This window comes from Hyla sarda, chromosome 1 (genome assembly GCF_029499605.1).
Source record: "Hyla sarda isolate aHylSar1 chromosome 1, aHylSar1.hap1, whole genome shotgun sequence".
NCBI classification, from domain to species: Eukaryota; Metazoa; Chordata; class Amphibia; order Anura; family Hylidae; genus Hyla; species Hyla sarda.
The window spans coordinates 357,101,110-357,124,195 of NC_079189.1; the positions used below are offsets into that span (position 1 = coordinate 357,101,110).

At 41.3% G+C, this 23,086-nt stretch overlaps 1 protein-coding gene across 3 annotated transcripts in view; it reads left to right on the forward strand.

Moving 5' to 3' along the window:
- The window catches only part of KIAA2026 (KIAA2026 ortholog), a 241,774-nt gene that overhangs the window by 157,596 nt on the left and 61,092 nt on the right, over positions 1-23,086 (forward strand). For all 3 annotated transcript variants that reach the window (XM_056521941.1, XM_056521932.1, XM_056521923.1), the window contains exon 2: positions 16,666-16,860. In XM_056521941.1, coding sequence (XP_056377916.1) covers positions 16,670-16,860 — 191 coding nt within the window. In that variant the 5' untranslated portion in view covers positions 16,666-16,669. The remainder of the gene's footprint in view (positions 1-16,665; positions 16,861-23,086) is intronic.

A 23,086-nucleotide genomic window follows, 5' to 3' on the forward strand; every position in this document is an offset into this window, starting at 1 on the left:
GGAGGTACATGCTCCCCTCCCCTTCTCTGCCTGTGTTCACTGAAAGGCAGAATGATAAAGTACATGGGCTGGGGATTTATAGACTGCAGGGGCTGGGGGATAAATCTCAGACTGAGGATGATTTCTATGTGTGAAGGTGGGGGGAGACTCCTGAATGACACATGCTGGGAGTTGTAGTCCCTGTTTTGTGTGTGTGTGTGTGTGTGTGTGTGTGTGTGTGTGTGTGTGTGTGTGTATGCAAGTGTTTCCCAACCAGGGCTGAGTTATATTAGTGTGTATGACGCAAGTTTCCACCTCACACCGGCCAGTGATATGAATAGCACATCTCTCATCCATATTTCCCTCTGAGAACGGTGATTGGCTCCAACCATCTGGCCAATCCCCACTCTGGGCGGAAAATATGAATGAGTGATGTTTTATTCACATCACTGGCCGAAGTATAGAGCAGAGATACGAGCGCTGTATAGAGCCTCTCTGCTATAGATAGTAACACCCAGGGCGATCTGTCTATTAGTACAGGTACTACTACTCCCATCATGGAACAGTCTGATCCATGCTGGGAGTAGTAATACTCCCTAAAAAATAGAGAAAAAAAGGTGAAAAAACACACACACTTTATTAAAAATGAATAAAAATTGTTATAAAAAAAAAAAATTTGTTCTAAAATTTTTTTCATCCTTACTGCATCCTTTTCATTTTTTTTTCTTTTGTACCCAACAAATTTGGGGAAAAAATGCCAAAGGGGCCAAAAAAAGGCAAATTCCACAAAAAGGTAAAAATGCCAAAACCCAGGGAAAAACAGTGGCAGTTTTTCTGGCTTTTTTTTTCTGGCGTTTCTAAGCCTAAAAAAACGCAGTGCAAAAACCTCAGTGGAATTCTAGCCTTATGTATGATTTTTGTTTTTTATCTTTTTTGATTACAATACAGGGTTTTATTGGGAAAGGGGCACTTATTTATTTATTTATTTTTTCACTTTTTACAGGTTTTTGTTTTTCACTTCATCCATGTATGAACCTGTTATTTTTCACTTTTTACAGGTTATACTATGCTTCAATACATTTGTACTGCAGCACAGTATGACCTGATCTGCTGCTGATACTACAGCCTGTGCGATCCAGCCTGTGGCTGGATCTCACAGGCTTCTGTAGCAGGCAAACAGGAGGTCATCATGTGACCCCTGCTGCCATAGCAACCAACGGCGACCCACGATAGTATCGCGGCGCCTCCATTGGTGAACAGGGCTAGGGCGCTCCCCCTGTCAACACCATAGATGCCGTGATCAGGATTGATCACATCTATGGGGTTAATGCTGCCGGAACTGGCACGATCGCGGCTGCAGCGGGTCCCCGGCTGTGATTGACAGGAGATCGCTAGGACGTACGCATGAGTCCCAGCGCGCGCGAACGTGTCGGGTGCTGGGACGTATGCAAACGTCCTATAGCGGGAAGGGGTTAAAGGGTTACTCCCCTGGAAAACTTTTTTCTTTTTTTTTCATCAACTAGTGCCAGAAAATTAGACAGATTTGCAAAAAATATTATCCTTCCAGTACATATTAGCTGCTACATGCTCCACAGGAATTTTTCTTTCTCTCTGACCACAGTGCTTTCTGCTGACCTCTGCTGTCCATTTTGGGAACTGTCCAGAGCAGGATATGTTTGCTATGGGGATTTGCTCCTACTCTGGACAGTTCTTAAAAGGAACAGAGGTGTCTTCAGAGAGCACTGTGGTCAGACAGAAAGAATTCGAAAAGAACTTCCTCTGGAACATACAGCAGCTGATAAGTACTGGAAGGGTCACGATTTTAAAATAGAAGTTATTTACAAATCTGTTTAATTTTCTGGCACTTGATGATGATAATAATAAATTAATAAAGGTTTTCCAGTGGAGTACCCCTTTATGGTGAAAATAGGCTAAATCCTTAAGGGGTTAAAAAAAAAAAAAAAATTCCAGACTGACATATGGAGCCTGGAATAGCCGGGATAACAATTGAGTGGGCTATGTTGTTTACCTAACACACAGACTTCAATAAATTATAGGAATTGTATTGCCTAGAGTACTGAACCACCTGTGTGAAGTAACAGGCCTGGGCCATGGCTCCTTACATAACAGTGCCTATCGCCGGCCAAGTCAGGACATTGCTGCTGCCGGCAATAAGCTCTGCACAATGTGACATGTCGGGCCCCAGAATGTAAAAGACCGGGACGGGAGACCGATATCATTGCATCATGGGAGCGGTGGAAAGTAAAGGTTTGTAATTTTTATTGCAGCAGCCCAGACAGAATGGAAAGAAATAAATCACAGGGTAACCTTTGGGTCATTTAATGACCAGGCCAGTTTGGTTTCTTTTTTCTTCATTGTATTTAAATACAGTAGTCATAACTTTTTCCCCCCATCAGTTTAGCCCTACAAGTTGTTTTTTGTTTCCACACAGTGTTCTTTACAATAAAAAATGACACATTAGCGTTATTCTGTAGGCCTGTGTCCATTTTATATAGGTTTTGTTCTATTTTGCTTTTACTTAGAAATGTTAACTTTTACGTAAGAAAATAAGTGCTGAAATTGCCCTATTCTGTCCACTATAACTAATGTATTAGGCCATTTTTTGCACAGTGATCTATAGTTTTTATTGACACTTGTTTAGAGGGACTTCCTGATCGCTTTTAATAATTTTTTATTTATTTTTTTAAGATGCGATTTTCTGATTGCTTTTTATTCATATTTTTTCTAGAACATGAAGTGACAAAAAATCTGCAATTTTGGCATATGGTATTTCTTTTGTGTTTTCGTGTTCAGCATGCGGCATCATAAACTTTATAATCTCAGTTTGGACTATTACGCTCACGAAGATACTAATAATGTACTTATTTTTTTATTTTTTACAGGTTTGTAAAATGGGAAGGAGGGCTTATTTATGTATTTTTTTTAAACATCATTTTTTTTTTCTTTCTGTTTGTTACACATTACTGAAGGGAGTTATCTAGGGTTTTTTTTATTAAGAAAAATAACAAACTTTTACTTATCTCACACAGCTCCCCCTTATGTGCTGATAGCAATCACCTGTCCTTTGGCCCCATCTTCTTTCAAATTCTATGTGTCCAACATGTCAGACTGCACTGAGCTTATCGCAGGCTGCAACAATGTCTTGTAACTGACCAAGGGAGCAGGAAGAAGGCCATGCCCATTCCATGACACTGTCTCTTAGAGTATAACCGGGGAAGCCTGACATCACTGCAGATGGCGATAAGCCATAGCATAGCATTGATCAGTGTTACTGGTGCCCTGTTTATACAGCCATGAGGGATGGTTAAAGACTTCCTTCTGTTAGAGTTGAGCGAACTTACAGTAAATTGGCTCGCAGTGAACCTCGCAGCTCAGCTGTTGATTACTTTAGTCTGCATAAATTAGTTCAGCTTTCCAAGGGCTCTAGTTGCCTGGAAAAGGTGGGTACAGACCTAGGACACTTAAGACTGTCATCCCGGACTTTTCCAGGCAACCAGAGCACTTGGAAAGCTGCACTAATTTATGCAGACTAAAGTAATCAACAGCCGAGCTACAAGGTTCGCTATAAGTCAATCTACTGTAAGTTCGCTCAACTCTACCTACTGTCATCTTAGCTGATTGAGGCCCCAGATCAGCCCCGGGCTCACCACAAGTTGCAATTGACTTTGATCGCAGCATCCAAAGAGTGATCACTTCTGTCTGTTATTAGCAATGAACCTAGGCTGATAGCAGCCAGTACTCGCCAAGTGTGAAGCAAGCTTGGCTTGCTTCAATGCCCCTTAACACTCACAGAACACAAGTCCTGTGTCGTTAAGGCTAAGTTTCTACTTGTTTTTTTTGTCCTGGGTTTTTTGGCTTGAAAAAAACGCAAGAAAAAATGCCAGAAAAAACGGCAGTGCAATCTCCTGCGTCTGGCGTTTTTTCTGCTGTTTTTTCATTTGTGTGGAAATTGCATTTTTGGCACCTTGGCAGTTTTTTGGTACCCAAAAAAAATTTAAAAAAAAAGATGCAGTAGTGATGTAAAGAAAATTATTTAATGAAATATATATATATATATTTTTTTTAAACAAATTTGTGTTTCACTTTTCTCTCTCTCTCCCCTCTCCCTCTCCCCCCCCTCTCTCTCCCCCCCCCTCTCTCTCTCCCCCCCCCCTCTCTCTCTCCCCCTCTCTCTCTCTCCCCCTCTCTCTCTCTCCCCCTCTCTCTCTCTCTCCCCCTCTCTCTCTCTCTCCCCCCCCTCTCTCTCTCTCCCCCTCTCTCTCTCTCTCCCCCTCTCTCTCTCTCTCCCCCCTCTCTCTCTCTCCCCCCCCTCTCTCTCTCTCCCCCTCTCTCTCTCTCCCCCTCTCCCCCTCTCCCTCCTTACATTTTGTAGGTAGTACTACTACCCCCAGCATGGAACAGACTGTTCCATGATGGTAGTAGTACCTGTAATAATAGACATATCGCCCCAGGTATGAGTTAGAACAGATCACAGCGGGTATCACTACTGACACCCGATGCGATCATCCATAATAAAGCAGAGATGCGGAGCGGCTCTATACAGCACTCGCATCTCTGCTCTGTACTCCGGCCACTGATGTGAATAGAACATCACTCATTCATATTTTCCGCCCAGAGTGGGGATTGGCCGGATGGTTGCAGCTAATCACAGCTCTCAGAGGGAAATAACAATGAGTAAGTGGCCGGCCAGAGTATAGTGCAGAGATGCAAGCGCTGTATAGAGCCGCTCCGCATCTCTGCTGTAGACAGGATGATCGCAGCGGGTGTCAGTAGTGATACCTGCTGTGATCTGTTCTTACCTTCAAGTACTACTACTCCCAACATGGAGGACACTCTGCTCCATGATGGGAGCTGTAGTACCTGCATTAATTTACAGATCACAGCAAGTGTAACTTCTGACACCTGTTGTGATCTGTCTATTAATGCAGGTACTACAGCTCCTAGCATGGAGCAGAGTGTGCTCCATGTTTGGAGTAGTAGTACCTGCAGTTAAGGAAAGATCACAGCAGATGTCACTCGACACCCGCTGTGAACCTCCTGTATAATGTATAGATGCGGCCGGCCGCTCTTCTATGGACTCCTTCACTGATGTGTGTGTATATATACTCGTATTCCTATTTCCCACAGAGCTGTGATTGGCTGGAACCATCTGGCCAATCTCAGCTCTCTGTGGGAAATAGGAATGTGTGTATATATACGGCAGTGCAAGGGACTATAGAAGAGCGGCCGCCGCATCTATACATTATACAGGAGGATCGCAATGGGTGATCTGTCAATTAGTACAGGTACTACTACTCCCATGATGGAACAGTGTGTTCCATGCTGGGAGTAGAATTACTACCTAAAAAATGTAAAAAAAAAAAAAAAAAAAAAAAAGGGAAAAACACACTACATTTTTATTATTGCTGGGTACATTTTTAGGTCCCTGCCCGCACACATAAATTGATCCCTGTTTAAAAATTAATAAACATTTTGTAATAAAAAAGAGAAATTTCGTTAGATAAAAATCTTTTTCATCACTATTGTATCTTTTTTTATTTTTATTATTTTAAATGGTACTCTACGAAATGTTATTAAAGGTATCTCCATCACTTTTTTGGATCGCTAAAGTCCAAAAGTGAATGAAACCCACATGGCGTTTTTCTTCGCGTTTTTTTTACTCCCATAGACTTGTATGGGAGAAAAACACCACACTTTCAGGGAAAAAACGCCAGTGGCTCAACATGCTTCGATATTGCAAAACCAAAAAGGTGAAAAAACACCAAAAGGATTTAAAAAAAGACCAAACTGAAAAACGCCAAGTGGAAAAAGAATTTTACGATTTCTCATTGATTTACAGCTAACATCTGGCCGCAGCATTTTTTGGCGGAAAAAACGCCATGCGGCAGAATTGGCGTTTTTCTTGGCGTTTAAAAAATAAAAAGTAGAAACTTAGCCTAAGGGGTTAATACAATGACCATTTAAAATGAGAGAAATATACACACACACATACCTACCTATAGCTCTAGGAAAAAAATTAAGAGGCTACTGGAATATCATCAGTCTCTCTGGCTTTACTATTCATACATATGTGTTTGAGTAAAATGAACAGTTTTATTTTATTCTTTAAACTGATCCTCCACCAACTTCACCAGCGGCTATGAGATACTGTGCCTTGTAGGCCCTTGCACCCATTGTGAAATTTTAAATTTGGTGGAGGATCTGAGATGATCTGGGGATGCTACAGCAAGGCTAAAGTCCTGCAGATTTGTTTATTTGAAGGAAGCATGAATCAAGCCAAGTACAAGCTTATCCTGTAAGGACATCTGCTTCCTTCTACTCTGACGACATTTCTCAACTCTAAGAGTTGGTTTTTCCAGCACGGTAATTCTCCTTGCCACAGAGCTAAGTCAATCAACCTGTGAACGGTGGACCACCAGATCAAGATCCTGTCATGGCCAGTCCAATCTCCAGACCTGAACCCCATTTAGAATCTTTTGGAATTTGATCTAGGAAGATGGATGGTTAAAAGCCATCAAATGAAGCAGAGCTACTTGAATGTTTGTGCAAGGAGTGGCATAAAGTCACACATCAATGTGACCTGCATAAAAGCTGTAATTAAAAGTCAGTGTTATTCCACCAATTATTGGTTTCTGAACTCTTCCTAGTATTTTGTTGTTAAAAAATTTTAATATAAATTTGGTTTCTGTGCATTAGTTGAGGTCTGAAAAATTGCATTTTTTTGAGCAGTTATTTTCTACAAATACTTTAAATGACAGCAATTTTATTTTGAATATGGTAGTAATGTCATCAGTATTTTATAGAATAAAACAAAACTGTTCATGTAGAAGGGGTTATCCAGGAATATAAAATAAGAGTTAATTTCTTTCAAGAACTGCCTCCTGTCTGTCTCCAGGTTGGGTGTGAGTCTGCAGCTCCGTTCCATTGAAGTGAATAGAGCCAAGTTGTAATGGCACACAAAAACAAATATATCTGCTTTTCTATTCCTGGATCACCTTTTTAATTATACACATACATTTGAATAGTAAAACCAGAGAAGCTGACACTATTTTGTGTGTGTATATATACGGTATGTATGTTCTTTTTGTACAATAACAGGGGTGTGGATTTTTTTTTTTTTTTAAACTACTTGTCCAAGGGACTAAAGCGGAGCAGAATCTACTTGCCCTCATAACAATCCACTTGTCTTGGTACAAAATAATTTTAACCCAAATAGTATGTAAATAAGGTCTTTTATTAATAAAAACTTGACAGGCAGACCAGTATGTCACCCCATTAGGTGGATAAGGTCCCTGATAAGGAACATTCCCATCTGCTGGGGCCTCATTCAAGAGATGAGGGGTTGTCCCAGCGGTCAGACCCCCCCTCCCCCCCCCCCCCCCCCCCGATCTATCACTTATGGGGATAAGGTTTTTTGCACTACAGTATTCCTTTAAGTAGGTAGTAGGAAGTCCCCCTTCAGGTAAGTATGTCCTTTTATCAGGTAGGGATCGAGTAGGGCCCCCTGCACCATTATGTTACCACCCCTCTGATGCCCCCTGCACCATTATATTTCCCTCCCCCCCCCCTCTGATGCCCCCAGGGTCATTATACCCCCCCCCCCTCCCTTCTGATGCCCCTCATGTCATTCTATTTCACCCCAACCCTCCTCTCCCACATTATTTACCAAACCTCCCCTCCTCTCTGATCCCCTGCTACCTGTACCCCGGCGCCATGTGTGCTCCGGCAGGCTCAGGGGCTCGGCGGTCACTTTTGTTACTGGACCGCATCCTCGGTACGGACGGATGGGCACGTGATGAGTGACATCATCTTACGTGCCTACGTCGGGACGCTTTCGTCCTGCATGGCTTGCTATAGACTGCAGGGAAAAATTGATTGCCCCTTTAATTTGTGAATTCTTTAGGCATTTAGCCCTGCTTGCCCAAAGCCTGAAGAATTCACCTGCCCAGGCGATACATCCCTGAGGCCCCCCAGATAGCTATTACCCCAATCAGGTAGGGTTCCCCCATATGAAGACAGGCCACAGATAGATATGACCCCATTAGGTATGGCTCCAAAGTAGGTATAGAGGCCCCAGATAGCTATGACCCCCCCCCCCCCCCCCATCACTGCTGGGGATCAGATCTACCTGGGGGCCTGTTTACCTACTGGGGAGCCAAATAGGGTTTCCAAATAGGTTTATACAGGCCCTCAGATAGATATTACCCCGGTATTTAAACAATTATGCCCCTTAAGAATATAGTTTTGCCCCTGGTGATCAGGCAGGTCCTCATATTAGGCAAGTTTATCTCACTCACTCTGAATTCACACAGGTCCGCTCACACTGTTACTGTACTTACATCTCCCTCCAGCAGTCTATAACGAGACTTCCTTGCAGTGATGCGCGCGATAGGTGACGTCATCACAGGCGCTGCACGGGACGTCAGCGTCCCGACGTCCTGAGCTGCGTATGTGATGACGTCCCCAATCGCGCGCATCCCCGCAAGGAAGTCTTGTTATAGACTGCTGCAGGGAGATGTAAGTACAGTAACGGTGTGAGCGGACCTGTGTGAATTCTTCCGGCATTTAACGCTGCTTGCCCAAAGCAGGTCTAAATGCCTAAAGATATCACCTGCCCGGCGCCCAGAACTGCTTGTCCTGGGTGTCGGGCGATAGGAATTCCACATCCCCGCAATGAACTTTATGAATTTTTATTTTTTTTTCTTTGTCTCATTAGGTGTGTTTACATTGGCAGGCAGACTATTATAACATGCCTCTGTTATGGTTTTAGACAGAGGCCAATAGCAGACCTTTGTGCCTTTTTCAGCCTCTGGCCTGCCATGGTATCAACTGGCACACCGTAATTGCATTGTGGATGCCAATGGCCAACCAGTGGTGGCTCCCTGCTGGTCAAACACCTTACATGTTGTAGTCAATCAATGAAGAGGAACTCGTATTTCTTTCTCTTTCCAATGGTGAACTAGTAAAGCAACAACATTTTGAGAGCTGATTCGTAAATGAATGGTGACCTGTTTCCCCTGTCATCTTCCATGAAAACATCACTTGAAGGTTGACTTCCACATCCTTTAGGAACAGAAAAAACAGAGGTTAAAAAGCCCCACCAAGTTAAGAAGCCAGGGTTCGATTGGGTATTTCCCCCTGCCAAATTGACCTTCCCAAAGGAAGACAGAAGATCTTCTCTAGAAACCACGGAGCTAATGTCCTCTTGTAGGTTATGCAGCCACCTTCTCACGGACAAGGCCATATTACTGGAAGCAATGGCAGCGGGCGCAGGACTGAAAACGGAAGCTGTCACCTCCCCATGCAAGTGCCGAAAGCCAGTGGGGCGGAGGAAAAGCAGGACAGCGTCCGCGGGTCATATATAATTAGTTCACAAGCGCACTGCGGCTGATAATTCATTCATTCGAGGGGGGGAGGGGCCCGACCGGTATTGCGTTATAGGGAAAAATTTCATACCGTACAGAAAAAAAACACATCGGTATTTGGTATGAACCAGTATATCGCCAAGCACTACTATACACATTATCCATGGACAACCTCTCCTTCGTGAGGAAGGTTCTTCAAGCAATTGCCCTGCCATAGGTGGTTATATGATATTCTCCAAGTGGTGCCGTCCTGGTTGACTGGGAAAAATAGAATAAGCTCTTTCTGGTAATTTGGATTCTAGTAATCATCCATAACAGCACCCTTACGTTCCCTCCCTTATTCTATGAGTATATCTTATAGGCCTGTTCCAATTCCTATCTAAGATTCCTATAGGATATGGGAGTGAACCTCTAAGTGGTGATGTCATGGAGGATTCCTGCAAATCTATTTCTTTATCCTCTTAAACCATAAAGCACTGGGCATTAGTGTTTTTTCTTTGTTTTTGTTTTTTTGTTTTTTTTGTCAGATTCAACAATTATCTTATGTCAATGGGGACAGCACCCCCCAACATCTGACTGGAAACCATAATCAAAAAGATTGTCGTAACCTGTGCAGTCCTTTTATGCTCAGGATGTCATATTGACAAAATATGTATACTAAAGACCCTTTCTCTTTTTTTTATTTTTGTGAATTGAACTTTTATTGGGATTTTTTTTTTTTGCAAACACAGTTTACTTAATGCAACTTCAAATAAGAACATTTTGAGATGTCAGGTAATGGGTACATAGGAATGCACAATAGGAATGGACTAAAAGGGGGGATAAAAAATTTGTCATCTTCTCCTTCATTAACCATTCTCTCTGCTTTTACTCTTTCTCACGTACCCTTCCACTGCCTTCTCCCCCCCCCCCTCACGTACAAGCTTATTTTGTTTTATCTTGAAGTACAGTCATGGACGTAAATATATTTCTCACAGAAAAAAGGTTTGCAGTAACATGTTTTGCTATACACATGTTTATTCCTTTTGTGTGTATTGGAACTAAACCCAAAAAGGGAGGAAAAAAAGCAAATTGGACATAATGTCACACCAAACTCCAAAACTGGGCTGGACAAAATTGGGAAAAATAAGATTGCTTCAAGCATGTGATGCTCCTTTAAACTCACTTGGGGCAAGTAACAGGTGTGGGCAATATAAAAATCTCACCTGAAAGCAGATAAAAAGGGGAGTTCATTTAGTCTGTGGATTGTGTACCACACTAAGCATGGACAACAGAAAGGGGAGAAGAGAACTGTCTATGAATCAAAATTGGGGGAAAATATCAACAATCTCAAGGTTATAAGTCCATCTCCATAGATCTAGATTTGCCTTTGTCCACAGTGCACAACATTATCAAGAAGTTTGCATCCCATGGCACTGTAGCTATTCTACCTGGGCATGGACAGAAGAGAAAAATTGATGAAAGGTCAACGCAGGATAGTCCGGATGGTGGATAAGCAGCCCCAAACAAGTTCCAAAGATATTCATGCTGTCCTGCAGGCTCAGGGAGCATCAGAGTCATTGCTAACTATCCGTCAACATTAAAAATAAAATGAAATGCTATGGCAGGAAACCCAGGATTGACTAGTTCCCTATATCAACCAAATTGCTTTTTTTTTTTTTTCTTCAAAGGCATTTTTAAAAACAAAGAATCAAGCTGGTTCCCATGAGACACTGGTCCACTTTTCCCGCTGCACAGGTTTTGATAAATCTCTCATTATATCTTTTTGTGGTTGACTGATATGTATTTAAAGGGGTTCTCCACCATAACCTGGCAGGCAGTAATGGATGCTTAGGAAGGATCTGTGCTTGTCTTCTGGCTAAATAGCTATGTTGTGAAATTACCATAACACTGTGGCTAGCTTTTTGTGAACTGGCATTTCCTGTTTGAGTTTCCTTCTTTTGCCTACAATCCCATAATTCCATTTTCCTCCCTCCCACACATCAGCCACCTCACCCATTGAAACATAAATGAGCTGCATCCATTCAAAAGACCTGTGGTTTTCAATCAGGGTGCCTACAGCTGTTGCATTAGTTGCAGCTTGATCCCTCCACCCATTGAAGCAGACAGGCTCCCTGTCATCAGCTGACTAGTGAGTCTGGTCTCGGCCGCATTACAACCTGGGAAAAATCTGAGACAACAGTGATTTTGTATGCTGTTAAAAATAAATATTGGGGTGAAAATCACAGAAGAATTGTGAGAAAACCTTCACACACAGGTACAGACACTATATTATGACCTACACTAACTTTACAGCCCCTGTAGCATAGTCAAATAAAATTCCTGGAATACCCCTTTAATTTGAAGTGTTCTCCCTCCATTATTCTGGCATCGACAGCTGAGTTGCATATCATTTTCCACCTTCTGTCAGTGAAATGTGTGATATATCTTGACATTGCACGGAAAGTTTTGTCCTTTTTCAATTATAAAAATGGCCAAAGCAGGGTAAACCCTTTCTGTGCTGTGTACAGAAAAGAAAAAAAAAATCAGGATTTTTTTTTCTCTCGTACTGTACATGTAAGTCAAAATATCTCTTATTTATAATTAATAAACAAGATGTACCTGCTTGCAAATTTTAAAAGGCTTCCAAAATAAATTTGTTCCATTTTGCTACAATAACAAGTAGTGCTAATACTGTGGAAAACAGTAATTTGATTAACCCCCTTAAAGGACATCTGTAGTGCAATATAACTTATCCCCTATCCTTCGGATAGGGGATAAGTTATAGATCGCGGGGGGTCCGAGCGCTGGGGCTCTCCGGGATCTCCTGGACGGGGCCGCGGCAGTATGCTGGAAAAGGGGCGTTCCGTCCCTGCATGACGCAGCGGCCGACACGCCCTCTCCATGTACCCCATAGAAGATCCCGGGGGGCCCCAGCGCTCGGACCCCCCCGCAATCTATAACTTATCCCCTATCCTTTGGATAGGGGATAAATTATTTTGCGCTGGAATACTCCTTTAAGGACCGGGCAATTTTGCATTTTTGCACTTTAGTTTTTTCCTCCTCACCTTCTAAAAATCATAACGCTTTCATTTTTTCACCTACAGACCCATATGAGGGCTTTTTTTGTGTGCCACCAATTTTACTTTTTAATAACCTCAATCGTTTCACCACACAATCTACGGCAAAACCAGAACAAAAATATTTGTGGGGCAAAGTTTTTTTTTTTAAATTGCATTTTGTAACTTTTGATGGCTTCCGATTCTAAGCAGTGCACTTTTCCATAAAAATATAGGTTTTATTTTGCTACCTAAAACAAATTATAACTACATGCACCAAAATTAGTGTGTTTAACCCCTTAACGACCATGGACGTAAATGTACATCCTGGCTTGGCGGTACTTCGCGCACCAGGACGTACATTTACGTCCTGTGTATGACCGCGAGCATCGGAGCGGTGCTCGTGTCATACAGGGCAGTTTCCGGCTGCTATCAGCAGCCGGGGACCAGCCGGTAATGGCCGACATCCGCGATCGTGCGGATGTCCGCCATTAACCCCTCAGATGCCGTGATCAGTACAGATCATGGCATCTGCTGCAATGCGCACGTTAAGATAGATGATCGGATCGCCGGCAGCGCAGCCGCGGCGATCCGATCATCTGTAATGGCGGACGGAGGTCCCCTCACCTGCCTCCGTCCATCTCTCAGCGTCTCCTGCTCTGGTCTGAGATCGAGCAGACCAGAGCCAGGAGATAGCCGATAATACTGATCAGTGCTATGTCCTATGCATAGCATTGAACAGTATTAGCAATCAAATGATTGCTTTAGATAGTCCCCTATGGGGACATAAAAAGTGTTAAAAAAAAAAGTTGGAAAAATGTAAAAATAAAGTAAAAAAAAAAAAGTGAAAATTCCCCTCCCCCAATAAAAATGAAAATTGTCAGTTTTCCCATTTTACCCCCAAAAAGCGTAAACATTTTTTTAATAAACATGTTTGGTAAAAAATAAAAAGTGCAAAAATGCACTTTTTTATTCCCAAAAAAAAAAAATCTAAAAGTTTTATATATGCAAAATAATAAAAAAAATATCCAAAAGTTTTATATATGCAAAAAGTACAGATGATTGCGCAAAAAATGAGCCCTCATACCGCCTTATATACGGAAAAATGAAAAAGTTATAAGTGGTCAAAATAGGGCAATTTTAGATTACTGATTTTGTACTAAAAGTTTTTTCTATTTTTTTTTTAAGCGGTACAAAAATATAAAAGTATCTAGCCATGGGTATCATTTTAATCGTATTGACCCACAGAATAAAGAACACATGTCATTTCTACCGTAAAGTGTATAGTGTGAAAACAAAACTGTGGTTTTCATTTAATTTTCCTCCCTAAAAAAATATTTTTTTGGGGTTCTCCGTACATTTTATGGTAAAATGAGAGGTTTGATTACAAAGTACAATTGGTCACGCAAAAAACAAGCCCTTATATGGGTCTGTCGATGGAATTATAATAGTTATGGATTTTAGAAGACTAAGAGGAAAAAATGAAAATGCAAAAATAAAATTGGCCTGGTCCTTAACCCCTTAAGGACGCAGGACGTAAATGTACGTCCTGGTGCGGTGGTACTTAACGCACCAGGACGTACATTTACGTCCTATGCATAACCGTGGGCATCGGAGCGATGCCCGTGTCATGCACGGGTGATCCTGGCTGCTGATCGCAGCCAGGGACCCGCCGGCAATGGCCGACGCCCGCGATCTCGCGGGCGTCCGCCATTAACCCCTCAGGTGCCGGGATCAATACAGATCCCGGCATCTGCGGCAGTGCGCGATTTGAATGAATGATCGGATCGCCCGCAGCGCTGCTGCGGGGATCCGATCATTCAGAACGCCGCACGGAGGTCCCCTCTCCTTCCTCCGTCCGGCTCCCGGCGTCTCCTGCTCTGGTCTGTAATTGAGCAGACCAGAGCAGAAGATAGCCGAAAACACTGATCTGTTCTATGTCCTATACATAGAACAGATCAGTATTAGCAATCATGGTATTGCTATGAGTAGTCCCCTATGGGGACTATTCAAGTGTAAAAAAAATGTCAAAAAAAAGTAAAAGTAAAAAAAAGTGAAAAATCCCCTCCCCCAATAAAAAAGTAAAACGCCCGTTTTTTCCTATTTTACCCCCAAAAAGCGTAAATTTTTTAATATTTTTTTTTATAGACCTATTTGGTATCGCCGCGTGCGTAAATGTCCGAACTATTAAAATAAAATGTTAATGATCCCCTACGGTGAACGTCGTGAACGAAAAAAAAAAAAAAAGTCCAAAATTCCTACTTTTTTTAATACATTTTATTTTTAAAAAAATTATAAAAAATTTATTAAAAGTTTTTTATATGCAAATGTGGTATCAAAAAAAAGTACAGATCATGGCGCAAAAAATGAGCCCCCATACCGCCGCTTATACGTAAAAATAAAAAAGTTAGAGGTCATCAAAATAAAGGGATTATAAACGTACTAATTTGGTTAAAAAGTTTGTGATTTTTTTTAAGCGCAACAATAATAGAAAAGTATGTAATAATGGGTATCATTTTAATCGTATTGACCCTCAGAATAAAGAACACATGTCATTTTTACCATAAATTGTACGGCGGGAAAACGAAACCTTCCAAAATTAGCAAAATTGCGTTTTTCGTTTTAATTTCCCCACAAAAATAGTGTTTTTTGGTTGCGCCATACATTTTATGATATAATGAGTTATGTCATTACAAAGGACAACTGGTCACACAAAAAACAAGCCCTCATACTAGTCTGTGGATGAAAATATAAAAGAGTTATGATTTTTAGAAGGCGAGGAGGAAAAAATGAAAACGAAAAAATTAAATTGTCTGAGTCCTTAAGGGGTTAAGGGGTTAAAATTGTAGTCTTCTGACCCCTGTAACATATTTTTTTTCCGTGTACGGGAATGTATGAGGACTAATTTTTTACTCCGTGATCTGAAGTTTTTGGGACTTTTTGATCGCTTTTTTTGATGGGACTTTTTGATCGCTTTTTATACTTTTTTTTTTTTTAAGTATACAAAATGTAAAAATATGCAATTTTGGACTTTGGTATTATTTTTTTACGTAAATGCCATTGACCGTGCGATTTAATTGACCATGATTTTATATTTTTATAGTTCTAACATTTGCGCATGTGGTTATACCACATATGTTTATTTTTATTGTTGAATTTGGAAAAAGGGGGGTGATTCAATCTTTTAATATGGAAGGGGTTAATGGGTGTTTTTTATTTTTTTTACTTTTATTAAACTCTCTTTTTTTTCTTTATTACACTTTATTAGTCCCCGCAGGGGACTTTTACAAGGAATCATTAGATTCCTCATACAGATCAATGTAGTTAAATAAAGCTGCATTGATCTGTGCTCTGAGCTCGATTGATAAAGCCTGGTCCAGCCAGGCTCTATCAATTAGAGAGTCGCAGCAGACAGGGAAGGAGAGGTAAGCCCTCCGGCTACCTCAATTGGATCTCTCCCCCACGATCGTGCCGCAGGGGACCGGTGCACCCCACTGGACCACCAGGGACTGGGTAAAACTCCTCCCTTTAGAGGTCGCTGGCTGCTTTGACAGGGGAAATCTAAAAGGTTAATAGCTGTCCGCTTCAATCGCCGCATGTTGGCTATTAACAGCGGCCCCCAGCTACAGATATCGGCTGGGGGTCGGCCGGTATGGCGCAGGCTAGAGTCAGGAAGCCCGCACCATACACTGGATGCTGTCTCAGGACGAGCCGACTTGTCCTTAGATGACAACCAGTTAAACAAGAAACAAAATTGATACTTTTGAAGACATTGAGAAAAACTACAGTATTTTCATACAGCAACCAATCACAGCTCAGCTTTCACTTTTTCCAGAGCTCATTAGCTGAGCTGTGATTGGTTGCTGTGTGAAAATCACTCTCACACAGTTTGATAAATTATTCCTACTGACCCCTACTGGAGTGTATGTCAAAGGTAGTAACCTACTGCTATTCCGCTTTAGCTTCAGTAGCTTTATGATGATAGCAATATTCGCCATAGGAAAAGACATTGTGTGTGGGGATGGATTTAATTTTCTACATCATTTACATAATAGACATTGCAGACAATAAACCACTGGAACAGGGCAAGTACGGTACATGAAGTTTAGAGTTTTTATGACTGCCCTGTTTATTAGAAATAATGCAATTAATAAAGTGAGATTGGGCAATTGTTTGTGCAACAATTTTCTGTACCCTGTTATATTGAAAATCTATAGTATAGTAAAATAAATATTTTGTTTTGGGTTTTGTGTGTGTTTTAGGAACATGAGAGATAAAACATCTACAATGGCAACCTCTAAGAGCTGTGAAAGACCTGAGGAAGATGTAGGATGTACTTCAACTAGACGGAGATCTTCAGCAAGAAATTTGGCCAACATAAACAATGGGGCTATGCAGTCTGTAATGATGCAAGTCTTAAAGCAGGCAGAGTTTTTAAGAGCAAAGGAAGAAAAGAGGTACAAAAGTTGCATTAACTTGTTACTGAAATCCCAATAATTTCTATCTTAAAGGGGTTGTCCTGGAAGGTGATGATAGTCAGTTGCCCACTGATAAATTATCATTGGTCTACTATAAGGAAAAGGCATCAATATTATAGTCTCAGGCATATATAGACACAATGATAATTCAACCAACCATTTATCCAGTTTCTCTGCTTATAAATTACTTGTTTATTTTTATTAGAAAAGGCACTTTTACATAGTTTTTAAGAAACGTTTGCCTTACACTTAACACTTTTTAAGTTCCCATAGGGGAGTTTTATATGCAATAATTAAATTGCATTAACTGTATAATGCTACGCCTATACAAACTGATACAACCTGTCTAAAAATCCTAACTTTTATATTTTCATCCACAGACCGGTATGAGGGCTTGTTTTTTGTGTGACCAGTTGTCCGTTGTAATGCCATCACTCATTTTACCATAAAATGTACGGCCAAAAATATACTATTTGTGTGGGAAAATTAAAAAGAAAAACGCAATTTTGCAAATTTATGAAGCTTTCGTTTTCACGCCATACAATTTACAGTAAAAATGACGTGTTATTTATTCTGTGGGTCAATACAATTAAAATGAAACCCATGATTACATACTTTTCTATTATTGTTGCGCTTAAAAAAAAATCGCAAACTTTTTAACCAAATGAGTATGTTTAAAATCCTTCTATTTTGACGACCTATAACTTTTTCATTTTTCCGTATAAGTGATGGTATGAGTGCAAATTTTTTGCACCGTGATCTGTACTTTTTATTGATACCACATTTGTGTATATAAAACTTTAATAATTATTATAATGTTTTTTATAAAATGTGAAGACAAAGCTTCAATTTTGCACTTTTTTTTTGTTTTTTTACGTTCACCATACGGGATCAATAACATTATATTTTAATAGTTGGGACATTTACACACACGGCAATACCAAATATGTGTATTTTTTTAATACTTTATGGGGGTAAAATGGGAAAAAAAGGAAATTTTACATTTTTATTGGGGGAGGGGATTTTTCATATTTTTAACTTAAAATTTTTTATGTTTTACTTTTATTTTTAAACTTTAATAGTCCCTATGCTAATACTGTTCAGTGCTATGCATAGGGCATAGCACTGATCATTGTTGTCGGTCATAATCTGCTCTGGTCTGCTCAATTTCAGACTAGAGCAGAAGACCCTTGGAAGGCGGCGGAGGCAGGTGAGGGGATCTCCGCGCGCTGTTCTGCATGATCGGATCGCCACGGCAGCGCTGCGGGCGATCCGATCATCTATATTTCTGACCGCACTGCCGTAGAGGCCGTGATCTGTATTGATCACGGCATCTGAGGGGTTAATGGCAGACATCCACGGGATCGCGGATCTCGCCCATTACCGGCGGGTCCCTGGCTGCTATCAACAGCCGGGACCAGCCGCGCATGATCAGAGCATCGCTCCGATGCTCGCAGTCATGTACAGGACGTAAATATACATCCTGGTGCTCTAAGTACCGTCGCACAAGGATGTAAATTTACGTCCTTGGTCGTTAAGGGGTTAAAGGGGTACTCCACTGGAAAACATTTTTTTTAGTTTTTTTTAAATCAACTGGTGCCAGAAAGTTAAACAGATTTGTAAATTGCTTGTATTAAAGAAAAAAAAAATTAATCCTTCTAATATTTATAAGCTGCTGTATGCTCCACAGGAAGTTATTTTTCTTTTTTGAATTTCCTTTCTGTCTGACCTCAGTGTTCCACCACATGTAAGGAACTGTACAGAGCAGGATAGGTTTTCTATGGGGACTCTGTACAGTACCTAAAATGAACAGAGGTGTCAGCAGAGAGCATTGTGGTCAGACAGAAAGGAAATTAAAAAGAAAATAACTTCCTGTAGCTCATACAGCAGCTGATAAGTACTGGAAGGATTAAGATTTTGTTTAATTGAAGTAATTTACAAATCTTTAACTTTTCGGATAAAAAAAAAAAAATTCCAGTGGAGTACCACTTTAACTCCTTGGGGACGGAGGGTGTACCTATACGCCCTCAGCCCACTCCCTTTTTATAACGCGGGGCCACAGTGGCCCCACGTCATAGCGGGTCGGGCCCGGCCTCTAACAACTGTCAGGACCCGTGGCTAATAGCGCACGCTATTAACCCTTTAGACGCGGCGTTCAAAGAGGAAGTAAAGCACTGCTGGTTAGCTCAGGGGGCTGTTCGGGATCACCGCGATGAAATCGGCATCCCGAACAGCTGTAAAGACAGCAGTAGGGTCCCTACCTTCCTCCATGATGTCCGATCACTGAATGAGATCCAGGCATGAGCAGTCAAGCGGCAGAATCATTGATCAATGGTTTCCTATGAGAAACCATAGATCAATGTAAAAGATCAGTGTGTGCAGTGTTATAGCCCCATATGGGAGCTATAACACTGCAAATAAAATGTGGAAAAAAAAGTGAATAAAGATCATTTAACCCCTTCCCTGATAAAAGTTTGAATCACCCCCAATTAAAAAAAATAAAACTGTGTAAATAACAATAAACATATATGGTATCGCCGCATGCGAAAATGTCCGAATTATAAAAATATATTGTTAATTAAACCGCACGGTCAATGGCGTACGTGCAAAAAAAATCCAAAGTCCAAAATTGCGTCATTTTGGTCACTTTTTATATAATGAAAAAATGAATAAAAAGTGATCAAAAAGTCCGATCAATACAAAAATGGTACCGCTAAAAACGTCAGATCACGGCGGAAAAAATGAGCCCTCATACCGCCCCATACGCGGAAAAATAAAGTTATAGGGGTCAGAACGTATACATTTTCCTGCATGTAGTTTATGATTTTTTCTGCAAAATCAAACCTATATAAGTAGGGTATCATTTTAATCGTATGGACCTACAGAATAAGGATAAGGTGTCATTTTTACCGAAAAATGTACTGCATAGAAACGGAAGCCCCCAAAAGTTACAAAATGGCATTTTTTTCTTCAATTTTGTCACACAATGATTTTTTTTCCATTTCCCCGTAGATTTTTGTGTAAAATGACTGATGTCATTACAAAGTAGAATTGGTGGGGCAAAAAATAAGCCATCATATGGATTTTTAGGTACAAAATTGAAAGGGTTAAGGTTTTTAAAAGGTAAGGAGGAAAAAACGAAAGTGCAAAAACTGGAAAACCCTCTGTCCCCAAGTGCTTAAAGGAGTACTCGGTGGAAATTTTTTTTTCAAATCAACTGGTTCCAGAAAGCTACACAGATTTGTACATTACTTCTATTAAAAAATCTTAAAGGGGTATTCAAGTTATTAGCTTCTGAAGTTTTCTGTCTAACTGCTCAATGATGATGTCACGTCCCGGGAGCTGTGCATGATGGGAGAATATCCCTTGCATGATGGGAGAATATCCCCATAGGAACTGCACAGCTCCCGGGACGTGAGTCATTAGACAGCAGTTAGACAGAAAACAACAACTCAACTTCAGAAGCTAATAACTATTGGAAGGATTAAGATTTTTTAATAGAAGTAATTTACAAATCTGTTTAACTTTCTGGAGCCAGTTGATATATATATATATATATATATAAAAAAAAAAAAGTCTTGGCCTGGAATGCCCCTTTAACCCCTTAACGACGCAGGACGTATATTTACGTCCTGCGCCGGCTCGCGCGATATGAAGCGGGATCGCGCAGCGATCCCGCATCATATGGCGTCGGTCCCGGCGCTCATCAACGGCCGGGACCCGCGGCTAATACCACACATCGCCGATCGTGGCGATGTGCGGTATTAACCCTTTAGAAGCGACGGTCAAAGCTGACCGCCGCTTCTAAAGCGAAAGTGAAAGTGACCCGGCTGCTCATTCGGGCTGTTCGGGACCGCCGCAGTGAAATCGCGGCATCCCGAACAGCTGACAGGACACCGGGAGGGCCCTTACCTGCCTCCTCGGTGTCCGATCGGCAAATGACTGCTCCGTGCCTGAGATCCAGGCAGGAGCAGTCAAGCGCCGATAACACTGATCACAGGCGTGTTAATACACGCCAGTGATCAGCATAGGAGATCAGTGTGTGCAGTGTTATAGGTCCCTATGGGACCTATAACACTGTAAAAAAAAAGTGTTAATAAAGGTCATTTAACCCCTTCCGCTAATAAAAGTTTGAATCACCCCCCTTTTCCCATAAAAAAATAAAAGTGTAAAAAAAATAAAATAAACATATGTGGTATCGCCGCGTGCGTAAATGTCCAAACTATAAAAAATATATAATTAATTAAACCGTACGGTCAATGACGTACGTGCAAAAAAATTCCAAAGTCAAAAAAAGCGCATTTTTGTCACTTTTTATACCATTAAAAAATGAATAAAAAGTGATTAAAAAGTCCGATCAAAACCAGAATCATACCGATAAAAACTTCAGATCACGGTGCAAAAAATGAGTCCTCATACCGTCCTGTACGTGGAAAAATAAAAAAGTTATAGGGGTCAGAAGATGACATTTTTAAACGTATACATTTTCCTGAATGTAGTTATGATTTTTTCCAGAAGTACGACAAAATCAAACCTATATAAGTAGAGTATCATTTTAACCGTATGGACCTACAGAATAATGATAAGGTGTCATTTTTACCGAAATATGCACTGCGTAGAAACTAGGGATGTAAGAAAAAATCGATTCTCGCGATAATCGCGATTTTTTCATTTGCCGATACAGAATCGATTCAAAATATTTTTGAATCGATTCTTTTAGGGATGTGGAATTTTTATCTGCGGACGCCTGGAACAGCATGTCATGTCCTGGGCATCAGGAGATAAAAGTTCCACATTTGTGGAGCCGGGCAGGCCGGATCTGACACGGCGTCGCTCTGGGTGTATGGAGCGGGCTCCGACTCGTGCCCACTCCGTACTACGCGACCCCCGGCTGATTTCAGTAGCCGGGGGCCGCCGCTAATAGCCAGCATGCGACAATCGCCGCGGCTGGCTATTAAAGGAGTATCCGGTGCGCACTTTTCTCATTTTATCCTATCCAGGCTGCAAAATAAAATAAAACGCACTTTATCTTACCTGCCAACGAGCCCCCGGAGCTCCGGTACAGGTGTTCGGTCCCCGGGCTGTATTCTTCTTACTTCCTGTTAGTCCGGCACGTCACACGGAGCTTCAGCCTATCACTGGCCGCAGCGATGTCCCGCCTCCGCTGGTGATAGGCTGAAGCTCCGTGTGACGTGCCGGACTAACAGGAAGTAAGAAGAATACAGCCCGGGGACCGAACACCTGTACCGGAGTGTACCGGAGCTCCGGGGGCTCGTTGGCAGGTAAGATAAAGTGCGTTTTATTTTATTTTGCAGCCCGGACGGGATAACATGAGAAAAGTGAGCACCGGAGTACTAGATCGCCACTGTCAAAGCTGACAGCGGCGTCTATTGGGATCTATGAATGCTCCCAGGTGGGCGATGTATCGGGATATATCGCGATGTATCGTCACCTAGACGGTATCGCGATATATGGGGATATATCGAATCGCCACACTGGTATCGCGATTCGAATCGAATCGCCAAATTCTTGGCGATTCACACCCCTAGTAGAAACGGAAGCCCCCAAAAGTTATAAAATGGCATTTTTTCTTCGATTTTGTCGCACAATGATTTTTTTTTCCGTTTCGCCGTGCATTTTTGGGTAAAATGACTAATATCACTGCAAAGTAGAATTGGCGACGCAAAAAATAAGCCATAATATGAAATTTTATGTGCAAAATTTAAAGCGTTATGATTTTTAAAAGGTAAGGAGTAAAAAATGTAAGTGCAAAAACGGAAAAACCCTGAGTCCTTAAGGGGTTAATCCTTCCAGTACTTAGCAGCAGCTGTATACTACAGAGGAAGTTGAGTTGTTCTTTTCTGTCTGACCACAGTGCTCTCTGCTGACACCTCTGTCCATGTCAGGACCTATCCAGAGTAGGAGAAAATCCCCATAGAAAACCTTTCCTGCTCGGGACAGTTCCTGACATGGAAAGAGGCGTCAGCAGAAAAGAGTACACCTTTTAAGGATGTGTTCTTCTAAATCTATTCTGCAAGCCCTATGAATGCAGCACAGAGGCTCAATTAGAATGTATGAACAAATTTAACAGTTAACAATAACATTGAAAGGGTAAATTTTGCAATAGATGTCTTATACACGTAATTCTTTTGCAAGAAGCAGCTAATATTACAGCGTATGACATTTTTTTGGGTATGTTTACACG